Raw genomic sequence first — 23,482 nt, 5'->3', positions numbered from 1 at the left:
GAGTCTGAGTCCCTCCTGTTGGCCGAGTCTGAGTCCCTCCTGCTGGCTGAGTCTGAGTCCCTCCTGCTGGCTGAGTCTGAGTCCCTTCTGCTGACTGAGTCTGGGCCCCTGCTGTGGGCCGAGTCTGAGTCCCTCCTGTTGGCCGAGTCTGAGTCCCTCCTGCTGGCTGAGTCTGAGTCCCTCCTGTTGGCTCCCCCCATCATTCTGAGTCCCTGGGAAACCTAAATATGCCCATGGCCACTGACATGAACTCCACCTGCTGTGACTCAGTAGGACTCTGGAATTCCTACACAAGACAGGGTCTCAGATTGATAGGAGGGCCTGGGGGAGATTATGGGGGGGTATGAAGCCCACCTCCCCATTGACTCTCAGAGATGTCCTGGACTATTTTCTGTCACTGAGAAATAAGTGAGGGATAATAAAGTGCAGAGCCCAGAAAGAAGGCCTGCCAGTGAAGGCTGTGCCCCAGGGACATCAGCCCTGGACACAGCCCATCTCCCAGGTGGGGGCACCTGGCGCCAGGACACATACCACATGCAGAACACAGGAAGGATGTGCCCGTGCTCCCCAGGTGTCCCCACCCAGGACAGTGGCAGGACAGCAGGCTGCCCGGGGTCTGGTCAGGCTCTCTCGGAGTCCTTGGGTGCCCCTCTGCTGACCCTTCATGGCCTTAGAAACACTGCTGAGCCCTGCAGTGCCTCAGTTTACCCATCTGTGAAATAAGGCTGATGACATTTTCTGACCTTGGAGGGATATCAAGAGATTTTGTTAAGGTTCCGAACTACTTGGCAGCTGACGGATGAACGGGACACAGATTTACTCGTACGTGATTTTTGAGTCCCCTGATGCTCCACACCTGCCCTGCCCCAGTCACTCCACAACACAGATGTGGACACACACACACACCACACACCCCACAGCACATGTGCACACATGCACTTATACACCCAGATGCGGACTCAGACACACTGACACAGACGCCTCCACACACACACTGATACACTGATACATGCCCCACAATACACAGACACACATACACCGACACAAAGGCACCTTCACACATACTCCACACACACAATTACCCCACAGCATACGCTGACTCATACACACACCTGATTATACCACACACACACACACACACACCTATACAACACCAACACCCAGAAACTGAGACATAGTCACTGACTCACACACACACCTCCATACACAACACACACACACACACATACACGCCTGCATGTACACACCTTCCCCCGCACATGCACACACACCTGCATGTAGGTACTCTCCCACACACAGGTGCACACATGTTCACACACAGGTGCCTGCGTGTACACACTCTCCCACACATGTGTACACACACACATGCATGTGTGCACTCCCCCACACAGGTGCACACACGCGCACATGCACACACATGCGTATAATACTCTCCCACACACATGTGCACACACCACACACACATGAAGACACACGCCTGTGTGCACATACTCTCCCACAAACACGGGTGCACACCACACACAGGTACACACACGTGCACACACAGCTCTCTTCCTAGGCTACTTTAGGTTTTCTACTGCACATGTTTGGAACCAGAGGTGAGAGAGGAAGCTGCCACCCTGATCACATCACTTGGACGGGAGACTAACTACCCCCAGAGCTCCCCCTGCTCTACCCGAGACTTCCACACTGGCTTGATGGTGTTGTTTGATCACCTGCGTCTCGGGGTCCTTTCTCCGCATGCAAGCGTACACCCTAAGGGCGGGCAGGATGAGCTGGGCACACCCCAAGTGGGTGATGGGTTTCTCCAAAGGGAGGGGCAGGAGAGGTCTCTTAAAGTGGAAAAAATGCAGGAAAAGGGACAGAAAGAGGAGTGGGTGGTTAGAGGGAGTTGTGCGCTGCCCCTGTGTGGTTTCCAGTCAGTCCTTTTCCCAAGAGTAATTTCGAGTGAGGACTGGCAGAAGATTGCGGGCAGCCACCTCTCTGACTGAGGGATGTGGCCAGGTTGTCTGCCTGGCTTGAGCCCCTCACTACCTGCGGTCTCCTGGGGCCTTCGCAGGGGCTGGCACAGGACCCCACAGACTGGCCAGGGCAGCAGGCTCTGCCTGGGGCGGGGGGGAGGCTTTGCAGTCAGCCGGCCCCCTGCCTCTCCCGGGTCACTCTCGTCCCCACCTCACTCCCCAGGGTCTTTCTCCTTTCCACCCGAACACAGCAGGCACTGGAGCGGCACTGCCCCGGGGCCTCCGGAGGCTCCCAGCCTGGGGACCGAAGCCCGAGTCCTGGGCTTAGCAGATAAGGTCCCCACGCTCTAGCCGGCGGCCTGTCCGGGCTCCTCCCTCTGGCGCTCCACAGGCAAATCCCTCCCCAGCTCTGCAGCACCTGCAGACCCACCCAAATGCACCTGCTCCGCCCACGCCTCGCACCTGGCTTCCCTGCTGAGCCAGGAGGCCGGAAGCCTTCAGCAGGTCACAGAGATGCTGGGGGCCTCCGCATCCCTGGGAGGCACATGAACCAGAGGCGCTCACTAAACAGCAGCCACCCTGCTGCCTCTGCCTGGATGCATCCTCCTTCTTGGGCGCACCTAGCTTCCTTCCACTCGGCCTTCCTGATGGGGTCGAGTGTCACTTCCTCCAGGAAGCCTTCCTGCTTGCTCCAGCACATTTGCTGCATGCTACTTCCCTTGGCTCCTGAAATCTCATTTGCACCTCTGCCCCCGAGCCCCTTAAAAGATCCTGCAGGGCCAGGGGAGGGTCCTCCCATTTCACACCCAGCACAGCCGCTGCACGCAGGGGGGTGCCATGTTTGTCTGCTCAATGGAGGCATCAGAAATGACCCTTCATCAGCCCCACCAGGTGCAGAGCTAGCCTTGGCTGCAATCCTGGGCAGCCCCTGGGGGTTGGCGCTGGGAAACCATAGCCCTGACCTCCCCCCCCCCATCGCCCTAGACAGGAGAACCTGAGGGACAGATGCCATCTGAGCGAGCTTGGGGTTCCAGGTTTCTGAGCATCAGGCTTCTGTGAAGCGAATCAAATTCTCCTGGAAAATGCTGAGGGAAGAGGGAACCTGGATGTGTGGGAGCTAAGAGACCTCAGGGGTAGTAACGGGCAGTAAATTAGCCCAGTGCGGAGCTCTAACCGCGAGCCTGCAGATGCCCCCACAAACCTGTGGGGTGTAAAACCACAGCACGGGGAGGGGGGACCCAGGCGCCTAATGGGGCCACTCCATCAACATTTTCTGGGATTTTGAAACGCGGTGTCATAAAAATAAACATGCTTACTCTTGTCTTGCATAATTGGCTCCCTAAAGAATCCTTGCATTCTGAAAGCCACCGTGTCCCTCGGCAGGAAGTGCAGCTTTTTTCAGCATCTGGGCTCAGTCCTGCATTTTTCCGTGCGGAACAGGGGGACGAGGGGAGCAAGGGAAAGAGGACTCCTGGGCGGGCTCCTTCCCTCCTCGTTAGTACGCAGTCCTCAGCAAGGGTTGGAACAGGGCTCTCGGCAGGTCTGGAGGCTGAGGCCTTTGTCACAGGGTTGGCCTTGGGGTTTGGGGGGGTTCATGGCAATATGGGAGAGAGAACAGTCCCTGCCTGGTAACCCGTTTCAGGAAAAGTCTGTTTTAAAAAATAGTAGTTACAGGTCAGTGAAGCCTATCGGGCATCCCCCGGGCAATTTCTTCACCTTTGCCTAATACGGCTTTTTGCAACAATGTGGGAGACGGAATCCAGAGCGGGAGGTTTATCTCTGGTCACAGGTCTGGGAGGGCAGGCACCGGACTCTCACGGAAGGTGAGCTACGTGGCTTCGACGCCTCGACGGAAGCACAGCGAGCCAAGTGGGGTGTCCCCAGAGGCTTTCTAGGAATAAAGAAGTGGGCGTGGACCTGAGGTGCTCCCCCCACCAAATTCACCCTTACGTCCCCAGGCCTTCCTTGACCTGTGTGAGGCCAGTGCTCCCTGCCCACCCAGCAGAAGAGGAGAGTCTGAAGGTCCGGCGCCCAGCCGTGGGGCAGAGCTGATAGGGTGCACTCCTTCCTCTGTGGTTACCCAGCTGGTCTGCAGGCAGGCCTGACTGCGGGGCGCTGGCCCCCTAAGCACATGGGCAGACCTCTGGCTGGCTGCGCCCTCCACAAGCATCACCTTTCCTACCTGGCTCAGGGCCTGTGAAGGTCAGGACGTGCCATTTCCAGCTCTGTATCCTAACCGCAGACGGAGCCAGGCAGAAAGGCCCCTGGCCCTCCATGCGGGGCTCCAGGCCCCCGCCCTGATGCCTGTCAGGGGCCTGGTGGACGTCACCCTCCTTAAATACACCCAACATCCATGTTGTCTTCTAGAGCAGGAAGGGCTGGGCGTAAGGCCGAGACATCAGAGCCCTGCGGCCTGGGTGGGAGTCCTGGCTCTGCTGTCCCCTTGTTGTGTGACTCAGACAAATCACTCAACCTCTCTGAGCCTCCTCAGGGCACAGGACGCCGTTCAAGGCCGCCATCGGAGCAGTGTCGCAGGGATAAGCACGGCGCGTCAAGCATTGGAGTGTGCTGGCACGCGGTGACCCCAGGAGCCTCCGTGAGGGTGTTCCGCTCATGGCCGCTCCCCAGCCCCATCCTCCGTCCCCCTGGGGGAGGGGGAGTTCGCGGATGCACCCATCCCGGCACAGACACGACAAACGGTCAAGGCCGCTTCTTCTCTCTAAGCCTCAGGAAAGCTCAGAACCCTCCTCAACAAGGGGCCTGGAAGGAACAACCCATCCGCTCGCCAGCCTCAGGTCAGGAAGCCCCCACTCTCGATGCCAGCTGCTAAGTTGGCACCCGGGAGCCAAGACCCTCCAGGGGCAGCCTGGCCACGACTCCTGTCCCTGTGCGGGGGACCCGCCCGGGAGGCCTGCCAGGAGCCCAGCCTCCTCCTGCCCAGCCTGAAACCCAGGCTCAGGGATAACCAGCCAGTGTGCTGTCTCCCCCATAGTGGTAAATACTCGCCTTATTCTTTTTCCTTTTAGCAAATCAAGGTTCTTCAAAGCTCGCGGCTCCCCTGGAACTAGCCCCATCCGGCCCCTGACGGGGCATCCTCCGTCCAGTTACCCTCACCCCCCAGGGAAGCTTCCTGTGAGCACGTCCTATGCTCATGGACTCGGCACGGACTCTCTCATCTAACAAGACACCCTAAAGCCCTCGGCTGCAAGGCCCCCCGTGAGGGTGGGCTTCCCGGCACCACTGGCCCCTGGAAGGAAGCCCACGGTCGGAGACAGGCACGGGGGCCTCCCTCGGGCTCCGTGGGCCGCGCCGCCCTCGAGCAGCAGGGAGAGCTCAGGGGCCGGGGAGGGTGTGCAGGACCCCCTGCCAGGACCCTCCGCCAGGGTCCCCGGCCCTGCACGGCCCTCCTCCTGCCCCGGCACTGCGCCCAGGGCCGCCCGGAGCCCTTCTAACGGGTCCAAGGTCCCTCCGCTCGCGGCCTCTCTACACCGCGGCAGAACAAAAAGCCTCACAGTCTTCATCTCAGCACGACGCAGCGCCACGGCGAGACGCCCCTGGCACTCAGTAGACGTTTATCAAATGAAAAATGAACAAACAGACCACGGTCCGTGTGTCGCCAGCTCTTCCTTGAGAGCGAAGAGAAGGAGCAAATCCAAACTCAGAGGTGGAGTCCTGGGCCCCTGCCCCGAGCACCCCCACTGACCTCATCAGGCGAAGGGCTCCTCTGAGCCCCTCAGAGCCGTTCGGTCTGCGGCGACCCAGGACACCGGGCGGCAGGTGCACAGCGCGCACGAACAGCCAAGTCGAAAGGAGCCAAGAGCCTTTTCCAGCCAGGGAGGGGCCCAACCGCCGGTCCGTCCACCAGCGCAGGGCCCCTCAGAAACAATGTGGAAAGTGAGGAAGACCTCAAGGACGTGAGGCCACCTGGTGTGCTCCCGGCTTCAGGGAGGGCCCGGAACCAGCAGATCTACAGAGACCAGCGTCCCATGGGCGGCTGGGTGAGTCTCGGGCCGGAAACGGGATTAACCGTACAGGCCCCTGGGGATCCTCGCGGGCACGACAAAAGCGTTGGCACACAGGCCACATTTGCTGAAAATCACTGGATCCTACACTTAAAATGGGTGAATGTCAGGGAATATAAATCATCCTCCAGTAAGTAAGCACGCACACACACGTGTGTGCCCGCCGCCGCCGACCCTTCAGCCCCAACATGGGTCACGTGAACCCTGCCGCGTCACCGTGTTCATTCATTACCTTGGGTGGCATCATCCCACCAGCGTTCTCAAGAGGGCCCTGGGGATTTGGTGACACACTTATTTTTGATTATCCAGTAGCCTGAGTAACAGTATCTGTGTCACAGACATGTTTTCATGCCTTCCTGACATTTCATCAATTCTTTGCTACAAAGTAATCTCTGCTTGAGACCAGGCAACTTCCACCGAAAACTCTGGTTGCCAGAAGGACCTGTGACTCCAGCACAAGCTGGACACCGGGACCAGACCCTCAAAGTGCCGGCCTGACATCCCAGCCAACGGGTCCTCCTGGTTTCATGTCTTTTCCTTATTTGTTTGTTTGTTTTTCCCAAAAGGCCAGTGTGTAGCTCAACCACAGAAGTGAGGAGGAGATTTCAGATAAAACACAGGAGCCACGAGGGCAGTGGGAAGAGCACGAACGGGCCTGGGAGTCCACGAACCCTGGGTCCACACCTCAGCTGTCCACTACCGCCTGTGTGACCTTGGGGAAATCACGTAGCCTCTCTGACCTTCAGTTTCCTCCTTTGCATTCGTAAAATCAGAGCTACAACAGCCACTCCATGGGCTCATCGTGACGGCCCAGAGGCTGGACAGGGAGGAGGCACGTGGCCGGATACCTAGCACAAAGTTCTGGGGTACGAGAGCTTCGAAAGGGTCGGGAACTACTGTGGCCCGTCCTGTGAGCTCAGGAGCTCACAGCCAACTGCAAGGCAGAGCTTCCCACTGCAGTAAACAGCTCCGTCCAACAAGCATTTAAAGAGTATACACGGGCATACATACACAAGCATGTGCACACACATGTCCATGCACACACGTGTGCAGACACAGCACCCTGCAGGTCTTTTGTCATAAGGACCAAAAGGAAATGAAGGCAGGAAAGCCACAAACCAACACTCCAGACCTTCATGAACTCAAGGCTCGTGTCTCCCGGATCTAGTAACCAGAAGCCAACTGTTCCTGCATCTGACTTAAAATCCTCAGAGCACGGTTTTGAAGCTACCCTATGTGCTGGGGTAGGAAAGTGGGCCTGTCCCCAAAAAGGCTGCTCTATTTTCAGAGCTGACCTGATTTATAGAAGGATCTGGACAGCTCTTCTTATCCAATAATTAGGTGCCAGGTCATTTATTACTGTCACTGGTGGTGGGTCTGGCAACATTAGCAACACCAAACGATCACATGCTGCTGTATCTCCCGTTCAAAAAAAAAAGTGGCAGAGCCACAACAGAGCAAATTCAGTAAAGCCATGTTTTTACCTCCTACCCCTTCCCACAGTGCCTGACTGTCATTAAATCCCAGTACACAGTGCCTTCAAGTTACACACACACACACACACACACACACAAACAATCGGACGCTAACCTTTGGCAGAAAAGTAAAGAATACCCGTTTTTTAATTAAATTTTTATTTTAAGTTAATTGTAGATTCACAAGCCCCGTAATGGGTAACGCAGAGCGGTCCTGCACCACTAACCTGGATCCCCCAGCAGTAACATCTTAGGAAACTGGGGTATGAAGATATAGCAGGACATCGGCATGATCCCCTCACCATGAAGATCCCCCGTGCTGCCCTGACGCACCCACACCGTCTCCCCTTGCAACGACCACTCTGTTCGTTTCTCTTGTTTTATCCTGAGGCGCATCAGGGAGCCGTCCTATACAGCACAAACTTCTAGACCGTCTTTTCTACTTAGCGTCGTTCTCCGGGTACTCATCCAGGTTTCTGGGCATCCCAACAGTCCTCTCACTGCTACCGCTGAGCACCGCTCCATGGAGTCAAGGAAGCACCTGCCCACTGTCGGGCATCTGGGTTCTTTCCAACTTGAGACAAGGACCCATAAAGCTGATACAACCCGGGTGTGTACAGATATTGGGTGAACATGTCTGCATGGTTCTGGCCTCAATGCCCAGGAGTGAGAAGCTCCCCTACATGGTCCCACTTCCCACGTGACCGGCAGCATGGGAGGGACCAGGTTCTCCACACCCGTGCCAGCACTTGGTACTGTCAGTTTTGTTTATTTTAGCCACTTACTGTTGTAGACGAGTGGTGCTATTTGTGGGTTTAACCTGCATTTCTCTAACGAGTAATGACACTGAACATCCTTCTATGTGCTTTCTGACTACCTGACTGTCCCCTCTGGGGATAAGTCCCTTCATGGCTTTCACCTGTTTCCAATTGGGTTATGTTTTGAGAAGTGTTGGTTTTTTGGATGCTGGCCCTCTGTCACAACGCAGTCTGCAAATATTCTTTCCCAGTCTGTAGTGTCTTTTTACCCTCTTGGATGAGTCTTTCACAGAGAAAATGATAAATTCTTGATGACGTCCAATCGATCAGATATCTTCCTTTTATGGATCCTGATTTGGTGGCAAGTTAAAGAGCTCTCTGCCTAGTCACACATCTTGAATACCTTCTACTTAGTTGTTTTTTTTTTTCTCTCTCTCTTTTCTTAGAACCTTCTAGTTTTACATTTTAGATTTAATCATGGGACCAATTTTGAACTAATTTGGTATTTGGTATTAGGTGTGAGACTTAACATTGAGGTTCTTGTTTGTTTGCTGTTGGCTGAGAACGTCCCATCGTTTCAGTACAATTTCTTGAGAAGGTTATCCTCCCTCCACTGGATTAGCGCCTTTACCCAAAACGAGCCGGGCATATGTGTAGAAATCTGTGGATTCTCGGCTGTCTCGTTAATCTGTCTATCCCTCCATCAACGTGACACCATCTCAATAGGACAGCTATGTAATATGTTGATCATCAGACCGATTGCTCTCGTTTTATTATTATTTTATAATTTTATCAAGACTATTTTTGTATTTCTAGTCCCTTTGCTTGCCTATATGCATTTTAGAATAACTTTACCTATGCAAACAAATATTTTACTGGGATGTTGATAAGAATTGTGTTAAACGTCTACATCACTTTGAGAAGTGACTCCTTCCTTGGGTCTTCTCATCCATGAACATGGTATGACTTTCCATCACACAGAGTGGTACTCTTCCACCAGTACCACGTACCTCCAAGCATGTGAGTCAGCAGCATAACACGATTTGTTAGGCTTACACTGAAATATTTCATTTTGGGGGTGATTGTAAAAGGCACTGCACTTTTTATTTCAGTGTCTATGTGTTCATTACTAACAGATGGAGACAGAATTCATTTTTACACATTTATCTTGTCTCCTCCAACCTCCCTGAGCTCATTCATTAGTTCTAGAAGTTTGTTTTTTTTTTTTTTTAACAGATTACATGAGATTTTCTATGTAGGCCATCACATCATCTGCAAACAGGGACAGTTCTATTTCCTCCTTTCTGGATGTCTTTTATTGCATTTGTCACCCCAGCTAGGACCTCCAGCACACACTGAGTAAGAGTGGTCAAAGCAGACATCCTGGTTTGTTCCTGATCTCAGGGGGAACTGCTTTCAGTTCTCAGCATTAAGTGTGAACATAGTTGTAGGCTTTTGGATATGTCCTTTATCGAGCTGAAGAAGTACTCCTCTGTTCCAGTTTTTCTGGCGGTCCTTCTTGTGGACAGGTGCTGATCTTATCAAACACAAAGGATTCCACGATATCTCTTCTTTAGCCTTTCATTTGATAGATTGCTCTGATTGATTTTCAAATATTGAACCATCCCTGTGTCCATGGCCTAAACCCCACTCGGCCATGATATATGCTTCTTTTTATCTATTGCTGAATTTTGTGTGCTAATATTTTGTTAAGTTTTCTCATTTTCTGTTGGTCGGCAGCCAAGTTCGGATGCGGTGCCCTCCGTCCTTTCTCACTTAGACTCTCGCTCCAGTGAACACAGCAAGTTTCCTTCTACAGGAGGAGTTTTGTTTTAATGACTGTTCTCTTCACCTAGACTTGGAGCTCCTAATATAGGTGCTCTGATGTCCACAGGTCCCCAAAGTGCCCACCACACATGGGTGCACACCCATACTCACGTGCCCACACACCTATGTCTGGAACAAGGTTCCTAAATGTCTCCACGGGAATCAGACCTTGGCAATTCACATCTCTCCTACTCCCATGAGGCCCAGGGTGGCACAGACCCTTGGCATCACGTTGGTGGTCACTGCTGAGTGCAGGGAAGGGGACGGAGGCCCCGCACTCAGGTCACATCTGGTGCATGTGTGCTGGCTCTGGGACACCCTGAGGCAGAACCCTAGAACCGACCCTGTAGGAGGTCAGCTCTCCCTTCTGGAAGGTGACCTGGCTTCTTGTTCTTCCATGTGCTGGTCTTACCCCTCCACTGACTGTCACCCTGCCCTCTGACACCTGTGCGGTAAGTGAGCAGGCTCTGCCACTCCCTCCTCAAGTTCCCCGAAGTACTTCATGACAGCCCAGTCTGAGAATTACTCCAGCAGGTATGAAGAAACTTGGCCTTGGCCTGAACCAATGGCATGAGACCGCTGGCCTGAAGGAGGCGGCCGCAGCCCTGGCTCGATGTTCTGTCTCTGGCACTGGCATGACCAGGCACAGATCTGGCACTCAGCAAATGTCAAATGTCCACTGTTGAATGAGGAGGAGCGCTGGACTGCCTGGCCCTTCTGGGAGCTCACAGTAACAGCAACGGTGCCAAGCCTGACACTGGCTGGGAGGAGGGCAGCAGGCTTGAAAACGCTTACTTTTCTCACTTCTGTGTTTCTTCAGGAAAGTGTCCAATATGACAACCAGCAACCCCACGAGGCTTCTGGGCACCCCAAATGCGGCCCATATATTATTTCTATTGGCCACTGCTGGTCTTCACTCTGATAACAGCATTTTTATCCCCGCACATATTCCCTCTCCACTACTGCACGGCGGGGTCTCCCAGGGCAGAAACCCACTCATTTCTGGGTTTTTGCACAACATCCGCTCACAGTCGCCCATCCCCAGGTGTGCAAGAATTGAGCAGGGAGTCAAAGGTGTGTCTAAAAGATCAAATGAGTAAACTCAGAGATCAGAGCGTCCTCTCCACGCAACACAGACCTTTGAAGTGGACGCGTGTGGTTAACCAGAGGCCCCAACCTGTGCCCGGCACCCCGTGACTTATCTCCTTCATAACTGCAGGTCTGCGTCTTTTGAGCCCGGTCACCCCTTTTGCCCGCCCCACCCCCCATCGCAGCCACCGCCAGCCTGCTGCCTGTTATGCATACTGGAAAGTCGATGGGGAAGCAGATCTTAAAAGTTTTTATCACAAGAAAAAAAAATTTCTGTAACTGTGTGAAGGGATGGATGCTAGCTAGGCATCACCGTGGCGATCAGCTCGCAACTGTTAGGTTGCACGCCTGAAACTGCCTTAACATTGTGTGTCCATTACAGCCCCACGTGTAGGAAACGCAGACGTGTTCCCCCTGAATACCATGCAAACTCTGGGCTCCCATCTGGGGCAGGAGCAGAGGTGCCAGAGGTGGGGACGTGTTGCTGCCTGTCCTGCCCTCGGCGTCTACCCGCCTGCCCACCTGTGCACTCCCGTACTGACCAGAACCTTCTCTGGCAAATGAACTGTCTCTGTCTCAAGTTAACCTCTTCCTGGTCCCGGGTAGGTGTAGGAATTGTCCCAGTGCCCAAGAAAGCCAAAGGGAAGGGAGAACTCAGTCCGATAGTTGGCATTTGGCTTCAAGCCGCCCTCCCCCCACTCCTCCTTGTCCTCCCTTTCTGGTCGTTTCCCCTCAACCCCACACCTGTGCCACCCGCCTCCACATTCTCTTCCCATCTAGACCCATTCTTCCTCCCAAGCACTTAAAATTCAGCTGCTTTCACTCCTGCTGAACTGATTCTTTTTCCTAAACACATCTGCATTCCAGTCAGGACTAAATCTCACAGCAAAGGAAAGACTCTCTAATGGTGAAAACGTGAGCACCAGTAAGGGAGGTGGAAGAAGCGTTCTGTCTGTCTGTCTGGGCCAGGACAGGGCCTGAACACAAGGGGGGCCCCAGCAGGGAACTCCTTGCCCAAGTCTCAGTGTGGAGTTAAGGACGAGTGACCACAGGGCAAGACTGATGAAGCCAGGGCAGTGCGCCGGGCAGAAAGCACGTTTGCTCCTGCACACACACATCTCCCGAGCAGGGACTATACCACGCTCTCTTCTCCAGGGCTAAGGAGGAATGAGGCTCCGTCCCTGCCCTCTCAGGCCCACAGTCCAGAGACCAGCACTCCTATTCAGCGTCAGACAGGAAGCCTGAACACAGGTTTCCGGTGGACACCCCCTCGCCCCGGGTCTCCACCACCAGCCACCAGGTCCCGAGGTCACCTGCTCCAGAAGGCCCTGAGGTCATGCACAGGGAGGGCCGGCAGCAGCCTCAGGGCCCAGGCAACCACTCACGCGGGCTGGAAACACTGGGAGAGGGCGGAACGGCAGGAGGCCCCGCCATGCCAGCCCTTCTTGGCTGGCCACCCAAGGGAGAGTGCGACAAGTGGCAGGCGTCCCAGTGAGTGGACAGAATGAGCACAGGGAAGGGCAGGCTGGTAAGGCAGACGCACAGATGGGCGCAGCACGGCTGCCACCAATCTGCTCTTGGGGGGAGGGAAGCGAATGAAGAAATAAAGTGAGCACCGTTCTGCAGGGTGCTGGCAGGAGCTGGAAACGCACACGTGAGCCCCAGCCCCTCCCCCGCCACCACCAGGTCCCCTTGGTCCAGCAGCAAGACCCTGGCCTCCACCAACACGCGACCCCAGCACTCTGCCCCTGCTCGGGGCTCTCTTTCGGCCCCGTGGGACAGCCTCATAATGATGAAGACTCCCTCCCCCCCAGGAATGTTGGGTTTCTGGCTTCTCACTGTCCCTGGGGCCCTTGCACAGCTCAGCTGGCCACTTCTCTGCACCTGCCAGGCGTCCCAATTATTAACTCAGCCTCCCCAGATGTTGCTGGGGGAAGGGAGGCAGCTGCCCCCACCCCAGCAGCAGCAGGGCCTGAAGCCTGCACCCTCTTCCAGAAAGGGCATCAGGGAGCTGGCATTGAAAAAAAACCCACCGTTTCTCCCTGAGTGCTGGAGGGAGGGGGCAGGAGCAGCCAGGCCTCCTCAGGCAGCCAGATCTGCTCCAGTCCTGACATGGACAGAGAACTCAGAGAACTGGGGGTGCCCCCCACACTAAGGCCCCGATATGGGCACGCCGCAGTCTCTGACTTTCTATTAACTGAGAGTTAATCTGAGTTACGTAACTACCACTCCCCACTCGGCGGCCTTATGACTCACCGACTCCTTTGAGTTCCTGGAAGGGGGTCTTAGAGAGTCAGTGGGCCCCGAGGCTTGTCGGCTGCAGCTCCAGCCCCGGCTCCTGCCTCCCCCTTGTGTCTGACTGGCATCGGGCAGGAGAAACCCTCTCGAGCCAGACTTCAAACATGAAAATCTAGATCAAGGATATATTTGGCTTTCCAAGCTAATCTTTACATCAATTTGGTCTCTACTGACTTGTAGCCCTTTGAAGAAAACTTGGCAACCACCCATATGGAAAGGCGATGACTCTTACGTAACCCCAGACAGGAGCCCCTGGGCTCTGGAAGGTGCGGCAGCCCCTGGTGGGTGGGGCCGGCTGTTTACCCACAGCGGTGGCCTGGGGAGCGGCTTCTAGCCACATGACGGGGCAGTGGAGTTTGCCGGGAGAAGCCCTGGGAAGTAAAGGCGTCAGGATGCAGGCCAGCCCACCTGTGCCAGAATATCTTGCCGGTGCCCGGGCCGGCAGGCTGGGGGACGACGAGGCCAGGCGGGGCGACCACCACGGCCACGGACACCTGAACCACCCCAGCGTAGAGGATGCAGGCCACAGCAGGGACACGGCTGCTCCCCCGCAGAACGCCGGAGCCAGACGCCTCGGGGCGGCCTGGAATTGTCTCCACTTGTGAGCTGGCTGGCCCTGCTCCCTGCTCACCGCCCTCTCGGACACACAGAAGAAAAGCAAGCAGGTGATGACAATAAATCAACAGAAGGGACGGGCGAGGAGGAGCCCGACAGCCCCTTCTCCACTTGGACTGTGGCTCCCCTGGGGGGGTGTGGCAGGAGGGGAGGGGGACATGCCCCAGTGCTGGGAAGATCTGAGCTCCCTCCCCGAATGGCCCTTCGTTCCAGCGTCACTGTCCCCGATGAGCATCCCCGCGGCTGACACGCGGTGGGTTCCAGCGGCAAACAATCTGGTAGCAGCAGCTGGAAATAGGCACGAGCCAGGTCTCCCCAGGAGGGCGATGTCTGTGGACAGAGCGTCTGACTCCGTCCGTCTCTGGAAACCCCTGCACAGCCCGGGCTGCTGGACTTCAGAGGCGGGGATGGTGGCAGCCCACCAGCTGGGTCCTGGTGGTGAGGCCCGAACAAGGGACCGCGCGCTTGGCCAGAGCTCGGGGGACTGCGAAACACCCCAGGGAGAAAGAGAGTCACGTGACTTTGTTACACACCCACCCCTGAACGGACACACACACCCCGGGGCCTCGGTGGGCAGGAGAATGGGCACAGCGGCCCTCAGGAGCCCGGGCTGGGAAGCGGCGGGGGCTGGCTGGCCGCGGCACACCGGACGACTCCTAGCAAAGGCCTCGCACGCTCCCAGCCCTGACAAAGCCGCGCTGCTGTGGGCTGCAGGCTCCGAGGCCACTTGAGCGCAAGGCAGCCGGACTGAGCTGCGTGCTGAGTAAGCACCCCTGCGAGCCGGGCCGGCGCTCGTTCCCGTCTGAGCTCTAGAGCAGCTGGTCCAGAGACCGGGCTGCCTTCGAGAGATACCTTTATCCATGCTTGGGGCTTTGATACAACCCCCGCCAGAAAGGCATGAAAACAGCTCCGTGAGACGGAAATCTGTTTCTGCATCGTGAGAAGAAAAGGCTCCATGCACAGGTCCCGTCACACGCAGCAGCAAAATACCCGGCCCGGACCTTGTCTCGGGGGCCCGAGCGGAGGGCTTGTCGCTCAGGCAATGCTCCCAGCTGCCTTCCACAGACCTGGGCCCTGCGTTCTTCCAACCAGGTTGGAAGCTCGGGAGCGGGAGGTGCAGGGCTCACCCTGGGAGCTACAGAGGGGCTTGTAAGCAAAGCTGACGGGCTTTCTCCAAGGAAGAAGTGCATTTCCAGGGCTGGGCAAGCAGTCCTGGCTCTGTTACCAGTACCCTTGCCTGGTGTGAGAGGGGAACAGCACAGACCCTCCCAGCAAGACACCTCTGCTGGCCAGGGGATGGCTTTCACAGACATGACAGAGCTCTCTCCTGTCAGCCTCCTAGACAGGTGACAGCTCGTCCTTAGAGGCACACTTACAGAAAATCTCTTGTGCTAACACTGAAGAGAAAGAAAAAAAAAAAAAAGCTAAAGGTCAAACTTCAAAATCACCAACAGAACTATTTCCTACAGCAAAATCCCAAGGAGCTCTCACTGGGGGATGCTTTAGAGAACTGTTCTCGTGAATTCTGAACCAACAAACGTTTCCTTCCGTGGTATTTACTCTTCTCTTCCCCTTACCAAAATGTACTAATCTTTCAATCTAGCAACTTAGTAATAAAAACAAAAGAAAGCCCCACAGAACTTGCCAGCAGTCAATCAGAAATCAGGCAGCCAGAAAGTAGCTCAGGAAGAAGCATCTGGGAGCCAAAGGTGCACCCAGAGCCAGGGCGGGGACCCTCGGATCTTTCCCGCGGCCCTCCGGGGCTGGCCAAGCCTTGACAGGCAGAGGGCAGGACGCCGGGAGGGGTCACCAAGAGAGGCGGCCCTCGCTCCATTTTGTCTGCGTCCCAGAACAGGAGCCTAAACCTTATCTAGTCCAAGCACACAGTATCGATTCAGGCCACGCCAAGACCCAACAGATCCGCTCCACCATTAACCTTGTAAAGCCCACGCTGGCAAACAAGATCCAGCCACCAGGAGAAAGAACGCCACTTTCCAGAAAAAGGCTGATAATAACATTTGGCAATTTTCACGCGATGTTTTAAACAGTCTTTACCCCCGGGATGGGGGACTGTCTCAAAAATCAAAGGCTGCTAGAGAACGTGGTGCTTCTGTCCGCTTCCGATTTCTCAAAATCAGGACGCGCACTTGAGTCTCCACGGCTCACTCCCCCCAGCTCCGATGGGGCGGCGGTGGGGGCGGCGCAGGCAGCCGCTCCAGCACCTCGCGGCCCTTTCCTCCCCAGCACGGGAGCGCAGTGCATCCCAGTGGACAAACTTGAGAACCGCACCGCTTTCTCCGCCTCCGCCTATGTCCTCCTTGGCTTTGGCTTGCAACCCGGGACCCAAAAACGCACCAGCTCCGCGAAGCCCCCCTCTCCCCTCTCCGCCCCACCGGCAGGCGGGCGACGGTCTACAGGCAGCCTGCCCGGCCAAGGGGACAGCTACGCACGACGGGGCTTTAAGCCGCCGGGCACGGATTGAAAGCCCGAGCCCCACAGCAAGCGGGCAAAGTTTGCCGGAAAGGGTCTTCCTGTGTACCCCTGCTGCGAGTTCCGGGCTCGATCCCCTGGTTCCAGCTGGCCCTGGAGTCTGGACTCAGACAAGCCCCGGGGCGCTCCCGTGGGTGTTTGCGTGTGTGGATGTAGGGGGTGCCCGCCCGAGCTCCCCCAGAGCCCCAGCGTCTCCCGCCCCAGCTGCCCGCCAGCTGTGCGCGCCGGTCGGGCCCAGAGGTCACCCGCAAACAGCTGGATGGGCAGCTGGGAGCCCGGGAGGCCCCTGCTCAGCCCTGGGGCCCCGAGGAAGGGGAAGGGAGGGCGGAGTGGCTGTTTGATTTTGGTTCCCTCCAACTCCGTCTTCCAAGCTCTCGCCGGGAGCCGGCAGCCGGGAGCCGGCAGCCGGGGGAGCTCTAGCTTTCTCTGGCAGCCCCGGCCCCCGCCCTGGGTCCACGGCCCGCCGGGCCCCGGGGAGGAGGCGCGCCGGGGCGGCAGGCCAGGACACTGCGCTGCTGGCGCCGGGAGCCGCGGACTCGCCGGGCCAGCCCCGCCGCACGGGGAGCTGAGGCGGGCGCCCCTGGCCGGACCCAGACGCGCGCAGCCCGGGAGAGCCGGCCGCTCCCTGCGGGGCCGCGGAGCTCCGAGCTCCGGACTGGCACCCCGACCGAGCTCCTGGGGCCCCTCCTGGCAGCTAGCGGGGAGCGGGGAGGGGTCCCTTTATTTGCAACGTTGAGGAGAGCGCCGCTCCAGCCCAGCCCGGCACCCAGGCACCCACGCACCCACGCACCCACACGCACCCCGGCGCTGGCCGTGTCGCTCACCTGAGTCCTAAAAGCTGTTGAATCCACATGGTCACGTTTCGGGGAGCGGAGCCTCAGACCTTGCTCGCCCCGGCCATCTGCGCGGCGCCCGCGCCCGCTCGCTTCCGTCCCGCGGCGCCGGTCTCCGGCTCTCGGTCCGCCGCCGCCCGCCGCCCGCCGGCCGCGGGGCGCAGAGCGAGTCAGAGCACGGCCGCGCGGAGCTCCATGCCGGCCGGCGCGCCGCCGCCGTTGGGGCGCATGGCTCAGGCGGGGCGGCCCGCGGGGGCGCACATCCTCCGGCCGGGGCGCGGGGCTCGCCGCCCCTCCGGGGGCGAGCCAGCGAAGGCGGCAGCGAGGCGGGGGCGCCCACGGCCGGCCCGGGAGGGGCGCGCTCCGGCGCTGCGGCCGCGCGGTGAGAGTCGGAGGAGACGCGGCTTCGCCCTCCGGGGCGGTGGGGAGGGAGGCCGGGCGGCGCCGCCGCGCACGGTGCGTGTCTCGTGGCGCGGCTCTCGCCTCCGGTCCGAGCCCCGCGCCGAGGGGGCGGCGCGGTCCGGGGGTGCGGGCGGCGGCGACGCGGAAGGACGCGGGTCGTCTCCGCGCGCCGCCAGGTCAGGGGGCTCTGCCGGGGGTGCGCCGCCGGCCGGCACCGCTCAAGTTGGCCGGGGGCTCCGTCTGAGCGCTCGCTCTGCAGACGGCCGCGGCGCCGGAGGCCGGCAGGAGGCGGGCGCGGGAGGCGCGCGGGGCGAGGGCGCCGTGGAGCGCGGGGCGTGGGGACGCGCGGCGGCGGCGCCGCGCCGAGGAGGCGCGCGGGGATCCCGGGGCCCCGCCGCCCGCGCCCACCGCGCCCGCCGCAGAGCCGCCCGCGCCGCTCGGCCGCCTCCCTCCGCGCGTCTGCCTCTCCGCGCGCTCGCCCCCGCCTCCCCGAGCGGGTCCCAACTCCGCCCGCCCGGCCCGGCTCACGTCACCCGCCTTCCCCGCCCCTCGAACTGGAGCCCGAGCCCCCTGCCCGGCGCCGGCTGCCGCTCTCTGCCCCGCCTCACCGCGCGGGTCTGTGCCGGGCCCGGCGACACATCAGGCGGGGTCCCCGGCCCCGGCCTCGTCCCAGTCCCCACCTTGGGAAAGGCTCGGGAGAGGCCGCGGGCTCGGATTGGACCGCCGGGCGCCGCCGGATGGTGTTGCCACGGTAACCGGATGGCCTGCGAAGCAGTTTGAGGTTCCGACCCATTTACGGGTGCGCCCGGTGGACCTGGAGAGCTAATTTGGGGAGGGGGCGTTCCCGAGGGAGCACTGGCGGTGGGGGGCGCCTGGAGCGAGAGACTGCGCAGAAAGTTTCCTCCAGGCGGAGCTGCACCAGAGGCGCCGCCAGAGTCGGGGATGCTGGAGGGTCTGCGGCTAGGGGTCCCTCTCTTCCCGCCTCCTCGCCCCCCACCCCCGTCTTGGGCCCTGGCGGAACAAGCCCCTGCGTTCCAGGTCAGAGCTCAGCACTTTCTGCCCCAGCCCAGGCCGGACCTGAATGTCCAGGCTCCCGCAACCTCTGGGGCTGAGCTTCAGGCAGCAGCCGTTGCTCCGCCAGGCCCTCACCCCGGAGGTGTCGTGGAGAGTTCCGAGTCCTCGGCCTCCCAGACCCCGTCGCAGCGAGTAACCCGGCCCCATTCCCACCCCACGACTTCCCTTTGCCTTGCCGGTGAGGCTGGATTTGCTGGACAGTGGCTGGAGGAGGAAGGGCCCTGGCTGCTGGCCTCTCACTGAGAGAAGTGACCAAAGGCCAGACGTGCTCTGCGCCTCCGGGAAACCACCCGCAAAGCCCTGGGTATCCACTCGGTGCCCTCGAAAGCCCTGCAGCATCGCAGGCCTTCGGGGTCACCTGCCACAGCTCTTCTGTGGCAACCGTGGAAGCCGGTCCCGGGAGCGGAAGGAAGGTTAACTAATACCAGACCTGAGCCACGCAGTGGCCTCCCTCATCCAAGCTCCGGAATCCCCCCAGTCTTGTAAGGTCAGCACAGACACCCCACTTTACTGGTGGGGCTTCCCCGAGAAGGGGCAGCTGGTGGGGAGGCAGATCGGGCCTGTGTGCCTGGGACTTGGACTCCCAGGCAGGCCCTTCATCCCTGGGCTTCGGGTCTTGAAAGCAGGAACCTGCTGGGCCCAGACAGCAGGTGTGGGGGACCGGCGTCCCCACGAAGATCCCAGAGGGCAGAGGCAGGAGGCAAAGACCTGTGGTGGCAAGAACCCAAGGTTTGCCATGAGCACACCAGCCAGTGCTGTTTACTCACTGAGGGGCCGGGGTGCCTGCTATACCTCTCTGACCTTCTTTCCTTCTCTGCAAAATGGGTTTCATTTTCGTGGGGAGTAAATGATGGGGCCTCACACAGAGCGTCACTATTAGGGTTCAAAGACGCACCAGGCTGAGCCGGCACTTTGGCTGCCTGGCCCTTCCTGGGTGGTCTTCCCTGGGAGCCTTCTCCCTGAAGAGCTGGGGGAACAGACCCCACCAAGGGGGACGGGGGTGCTGGGCCCAGGATAGTCAGGGGAGAAGGGGGTGCCCACAGTGCTGCCACCTAGTGGGACACAGTGAGGGTGCTGCAGGAGGGAGGCCCTTTCAGGAGCCAGAATAACCCTCAAGTAGCGCCCCCCCCCCCAGAAGGTCTGGGGGCCGCAGAAGGTCCTGATCCCCTCTGTTCCAGGGACCCCTTCAGCAGCCGTGTGCAAAGTGTTGACCTTGTCTCAGAATGTTCATAAACACATTCGCTAAAATGCACTGAGAAGAGTTATTAGGAAGTCAATTATATTGCAATGCGTCACCAAACTATTAAAACAAATTTTTGAAACAGCAATGTACGTCCTTTAATATTATGTCAAGTAATGAGGGGGCGTATCCACAACATTGCACGATTTAGAAGGAGAGACACGCAGCAATGATATTTTGAAACATCCGAAATGTCGGTCACGTGATGGGAGATGCTGGCAGGTTCTGGGTTTGAGAGCAGGTCCCAGGGACCTCGTGCCCCTGCGGCCTGTTGCCTGCCCTTGTAACGAAAGGAAATCCTGGATTTCAGTTGGAATTTGCAAGAATAAACATATCATTTTTTCCCCACCCATGTCTAAAGACCCCTTGGGTTCTACCCAGGTAACCTGGGGGTCCCCGGACCGCAGTATGACCCCTGGCTAAAGAGGACAGTGTCCTGAAAACAGCAAGGGAGGAAGCTGGCAGGGGTAGCGGTGTTCACCAAGTGAGGGCAGGCTCTGCCTTCTGTGCGGACAGGGGCCTCCCTCTGACCCCCAGGCCCCGGCCCGTCAGTAAGGACTGGAGCATCCCTCTGGGCGCTGATAACTACGGCGCAGCTCCCTCCAGAGAAAGCACCCACCTGGTATTCTGTTTGTTTTTGTATTTTTCTCTTGACGAAAACGTTGTGGTTTTTTACATGCTGTAAAATAATAAAGCCAGGACTTCTATGTCACCATTAATGTAACTGATTTTCTGTACTTGGAGACCATCTCACATCTCTGACCTTTTCATTTTCCTCCTCTCTAGGGACTTGGGAGGGTGGGCGGACGACATCCCACGCCCGACACACACTGTCTCTCTCTCTCTCTCTCTCTCACACACACACACAGGCCTCCAGGCTTCAGCAAGTGCCAAAGGGAAGTTCTCAGTGGACGCTGCTCCGGAAGGTTCTCCCCGCCCCCTCCCTGGGAGCAAACCCCGCCCTGAAACCTTAGAATCCTGGAGCAGCCAACTGGTCTTTGGGAGCCCCTGCCTCTGCCCTGCCCTGCCCTATTTTCCCAGCCAAGGTGCAGCGGACCCCCTGCAGGGGTCCTCTCTGAAGCTCTCTTAGGCCATTTACCTAATGGCCTTCACACAGTCGACTATTTTTAAAACCCATCCAAAGCCAAATTGAGCTGCCATTGTTCATTTTTCTCCCAAGGAGGCAAATGTGTCTTAAGCATGACATTTGATTAAGTGGCTAAGTTTGTGATTTTAAATGGAAGGAAAAATGCTGATTAAAATTATTATAAGTTTCTTTAAAGCATTCACACTACTACTTCTCTGCCCCCTGCCTTACTGGCTCCCCCACACAAGAAACCTTGCCTGTGGTGCGTGGAGGAGGGGAAGGAATTCCAGGTCACTTGGCCTTGGGGGGGGAGGGAGACACCGGGCTGCAGAGTCCCTCCCTGCCCTCTGCGCGAGACGGGCCCACAGCTGCGAACTCCAGCCGGTGCGCGGTGCGCGAGAGCGAGGCCGCCGTGTCCGGGGCCGGGGAGAGAAGCCGAGACTCCCGCAGACAAAATGACTCACAGGACAGTCAGCCCAGCCCAGGGACAGCAAGAGAGCAATGCCAGGCCTCTCCGGTCCGTTCGGAGGGGCTTGTGTATCTGAAAGAGGAACAGTTGCTTCCTCCGCTCGCTCTGTGCAAGTGATGGACCCTGAAGACAGGTGGGAAAGGGACTGCCTGAGGATTTGAACGGGCCTGGGATGGAGGGAAAAACCCCACTTCAAGGCTTCTGGGGATTCACTGGGATGACAGGTCGGCTTCTTCTATTTAGATGGGCAAAGATGAGGAGAAACAGGAGAAAGACTAATTTGTAAAATGGAGTGACCATTTGCACACAGTCTCTTGGCCCTGTGGAGTCTGGAGATTGGGGGCCTGCGGGTGGAGAGAAGAAAGCTCAGGTAAGCTGAGGTGGGCAGAGGTTGGTCAGGGACTGGGGTGACCCCAGAAGGGGCGTAGTGCCCAGCGGAGTCCTCACATTTTCTTGTAACTATGGCTGAGACCAAAGTCTGCAGGTTTTGTCCCAGGCTGTGGCTCTGCTCCGAGGCAGTTGTGTTCCTGCTAAAGGTATGTCAGGGAGTGATGGAAGGGGTGGTCTCTGCTGTGGGGCAGGTGAGGGTTGGGAAGAGGCAGCCAGCGGGCCAGTGGAGCCAGAAGATCGGAGGAAAATCCAATCCTCTCTCATACTCCAGAAGACACTGGGCCTTGGGAGGGAGAGGCAAGCGTGCTGGACTTCACAACGTCCTAGGGATGGGGCTCACTTGGATATTAAGGGAAAGAGGTGAAGAGAGATCAGGCACGTGGGAGATCAGACCCTTGGTTGTTCTGGGGCACGAGTCCCTCGCTGGCACCCAAATTTCTGACCCCTGGTCGTAAGAGGATGAGTTCATCCTGCTGAATAAACCCTGAGCACATACAGAAAGGACCCGTGAGTGAGGCTCCTCAGAAACAAACATGCCTCAGTGGAGAAACTCCTGACATGGGGACGACTGCCCTCTGAAGGCGGTCTGACCTGGGAGCGGTGGCTGCCGCTGGCTGGCCTTGGGCAGAAAAGGCAAAGCTGGATGCCAATGTAGCTCCATTATTGATGTCCCTTTTCAAGTGATTCATAAGCCACATCGGTCAGCACAGACTAGATTATGTTGTAGCAACAGACAACCCCCAGAGCTCCATGGCTGAACCCAAAAAAGGTCAACTCCTTGCTCATGACCACCAATAGTTTGCCATCAGCTTTGCTGCACACATTGTCTTCATTCTGGGACCCAGCCTGAAGGAGCTGCTCTTACCGGAACATCCAGCTCAGGTAAGCTGCTCTTACCTGAACAGTACCATAACCGAGGGTACAGCGTCATGGTGGAAGCTCATGCTGGCCCTTAAAGCTTTTACTGGGAAAGAACACATGGCACTTCTATGCACATTTCATGGGCCAAAGCAAGTAAGATGGCCAAGCTGACAATGGAGGCTGAGCCTCCATAAAGCTCACACAGGGAGGGACCAGTGATACGTTGCACACTCCCACAGTCCCCTACAGATACCACCAGATGTCTGTCATTCAGGAGGATCGCTTGTATTTCAATTTCACTGAGACCCTAAACTCGACAATGCCAGAATCTGTTCAAAGGAAGGAGCATGTTTTCTGGTAGACACACTGAGTTTGCACACCTTTTCTACCTCCAAACTCTAGAGAGATTCTTGACTTGGGAGGCTGGGGGGACTCTGGACCTGATTGCATCATCCATTGAGGAGTCAGGCACCTACCTAATGCTGGAAGCACAGAGGCAGACACTTGCCAACTATAGTTGGGTGGGTGGGTGGGGTGATCTGCTTATCCCTAACTATAGCCATGGTCAGATAATGTATCTTTGGAGGCTAT

General features: G+C 57.7%; 1 protein-coding gene across 1 annotated transcript in view; it reads right to left on the bottom strand.

The window, feature by feature from the left end:
* The window catches only part of AJAP1 (adherens junctions associated protein 1), a 118,327-nt gene extending 100,818 nt beyond the window's left edge, over positions 1–17,509 (bottom strand). Inside the window, exon 1 of the mRNA XM_059374910.1 lies at positions 17,360–17,509. Coding sequence (XP_059230893.1) covers positions 17,360–17,388 — 29 coding nt within the window. The 5' untranslated portion in view covers positions 17,389–17,509. The remainder of the gene's footprint in view (positions 1–17,359) is intronic.
* Positions 17,510–23,482: the final 5,973 nt, after the last annotated feature.

This window comes from Mustela nigripes, chromosome 14, assembly GCF_022355385.1.
Source record: "Mustela nigripes isolate SB6536 chromosome 14, MUSNIG.SB6536, whole genome shotgun sequence".
Lineage (NCBI taxonomy): Eukaryota > Metazoa > Chordata > Mammalia > Carnivora > Mustelidae > Mustela > Mustela nigripes.
The sequence above is the reverse complement of the archived record's forward strand: the minus strand, read 5'-3'. Positions and strand labels throughout refer to the sequence as shown.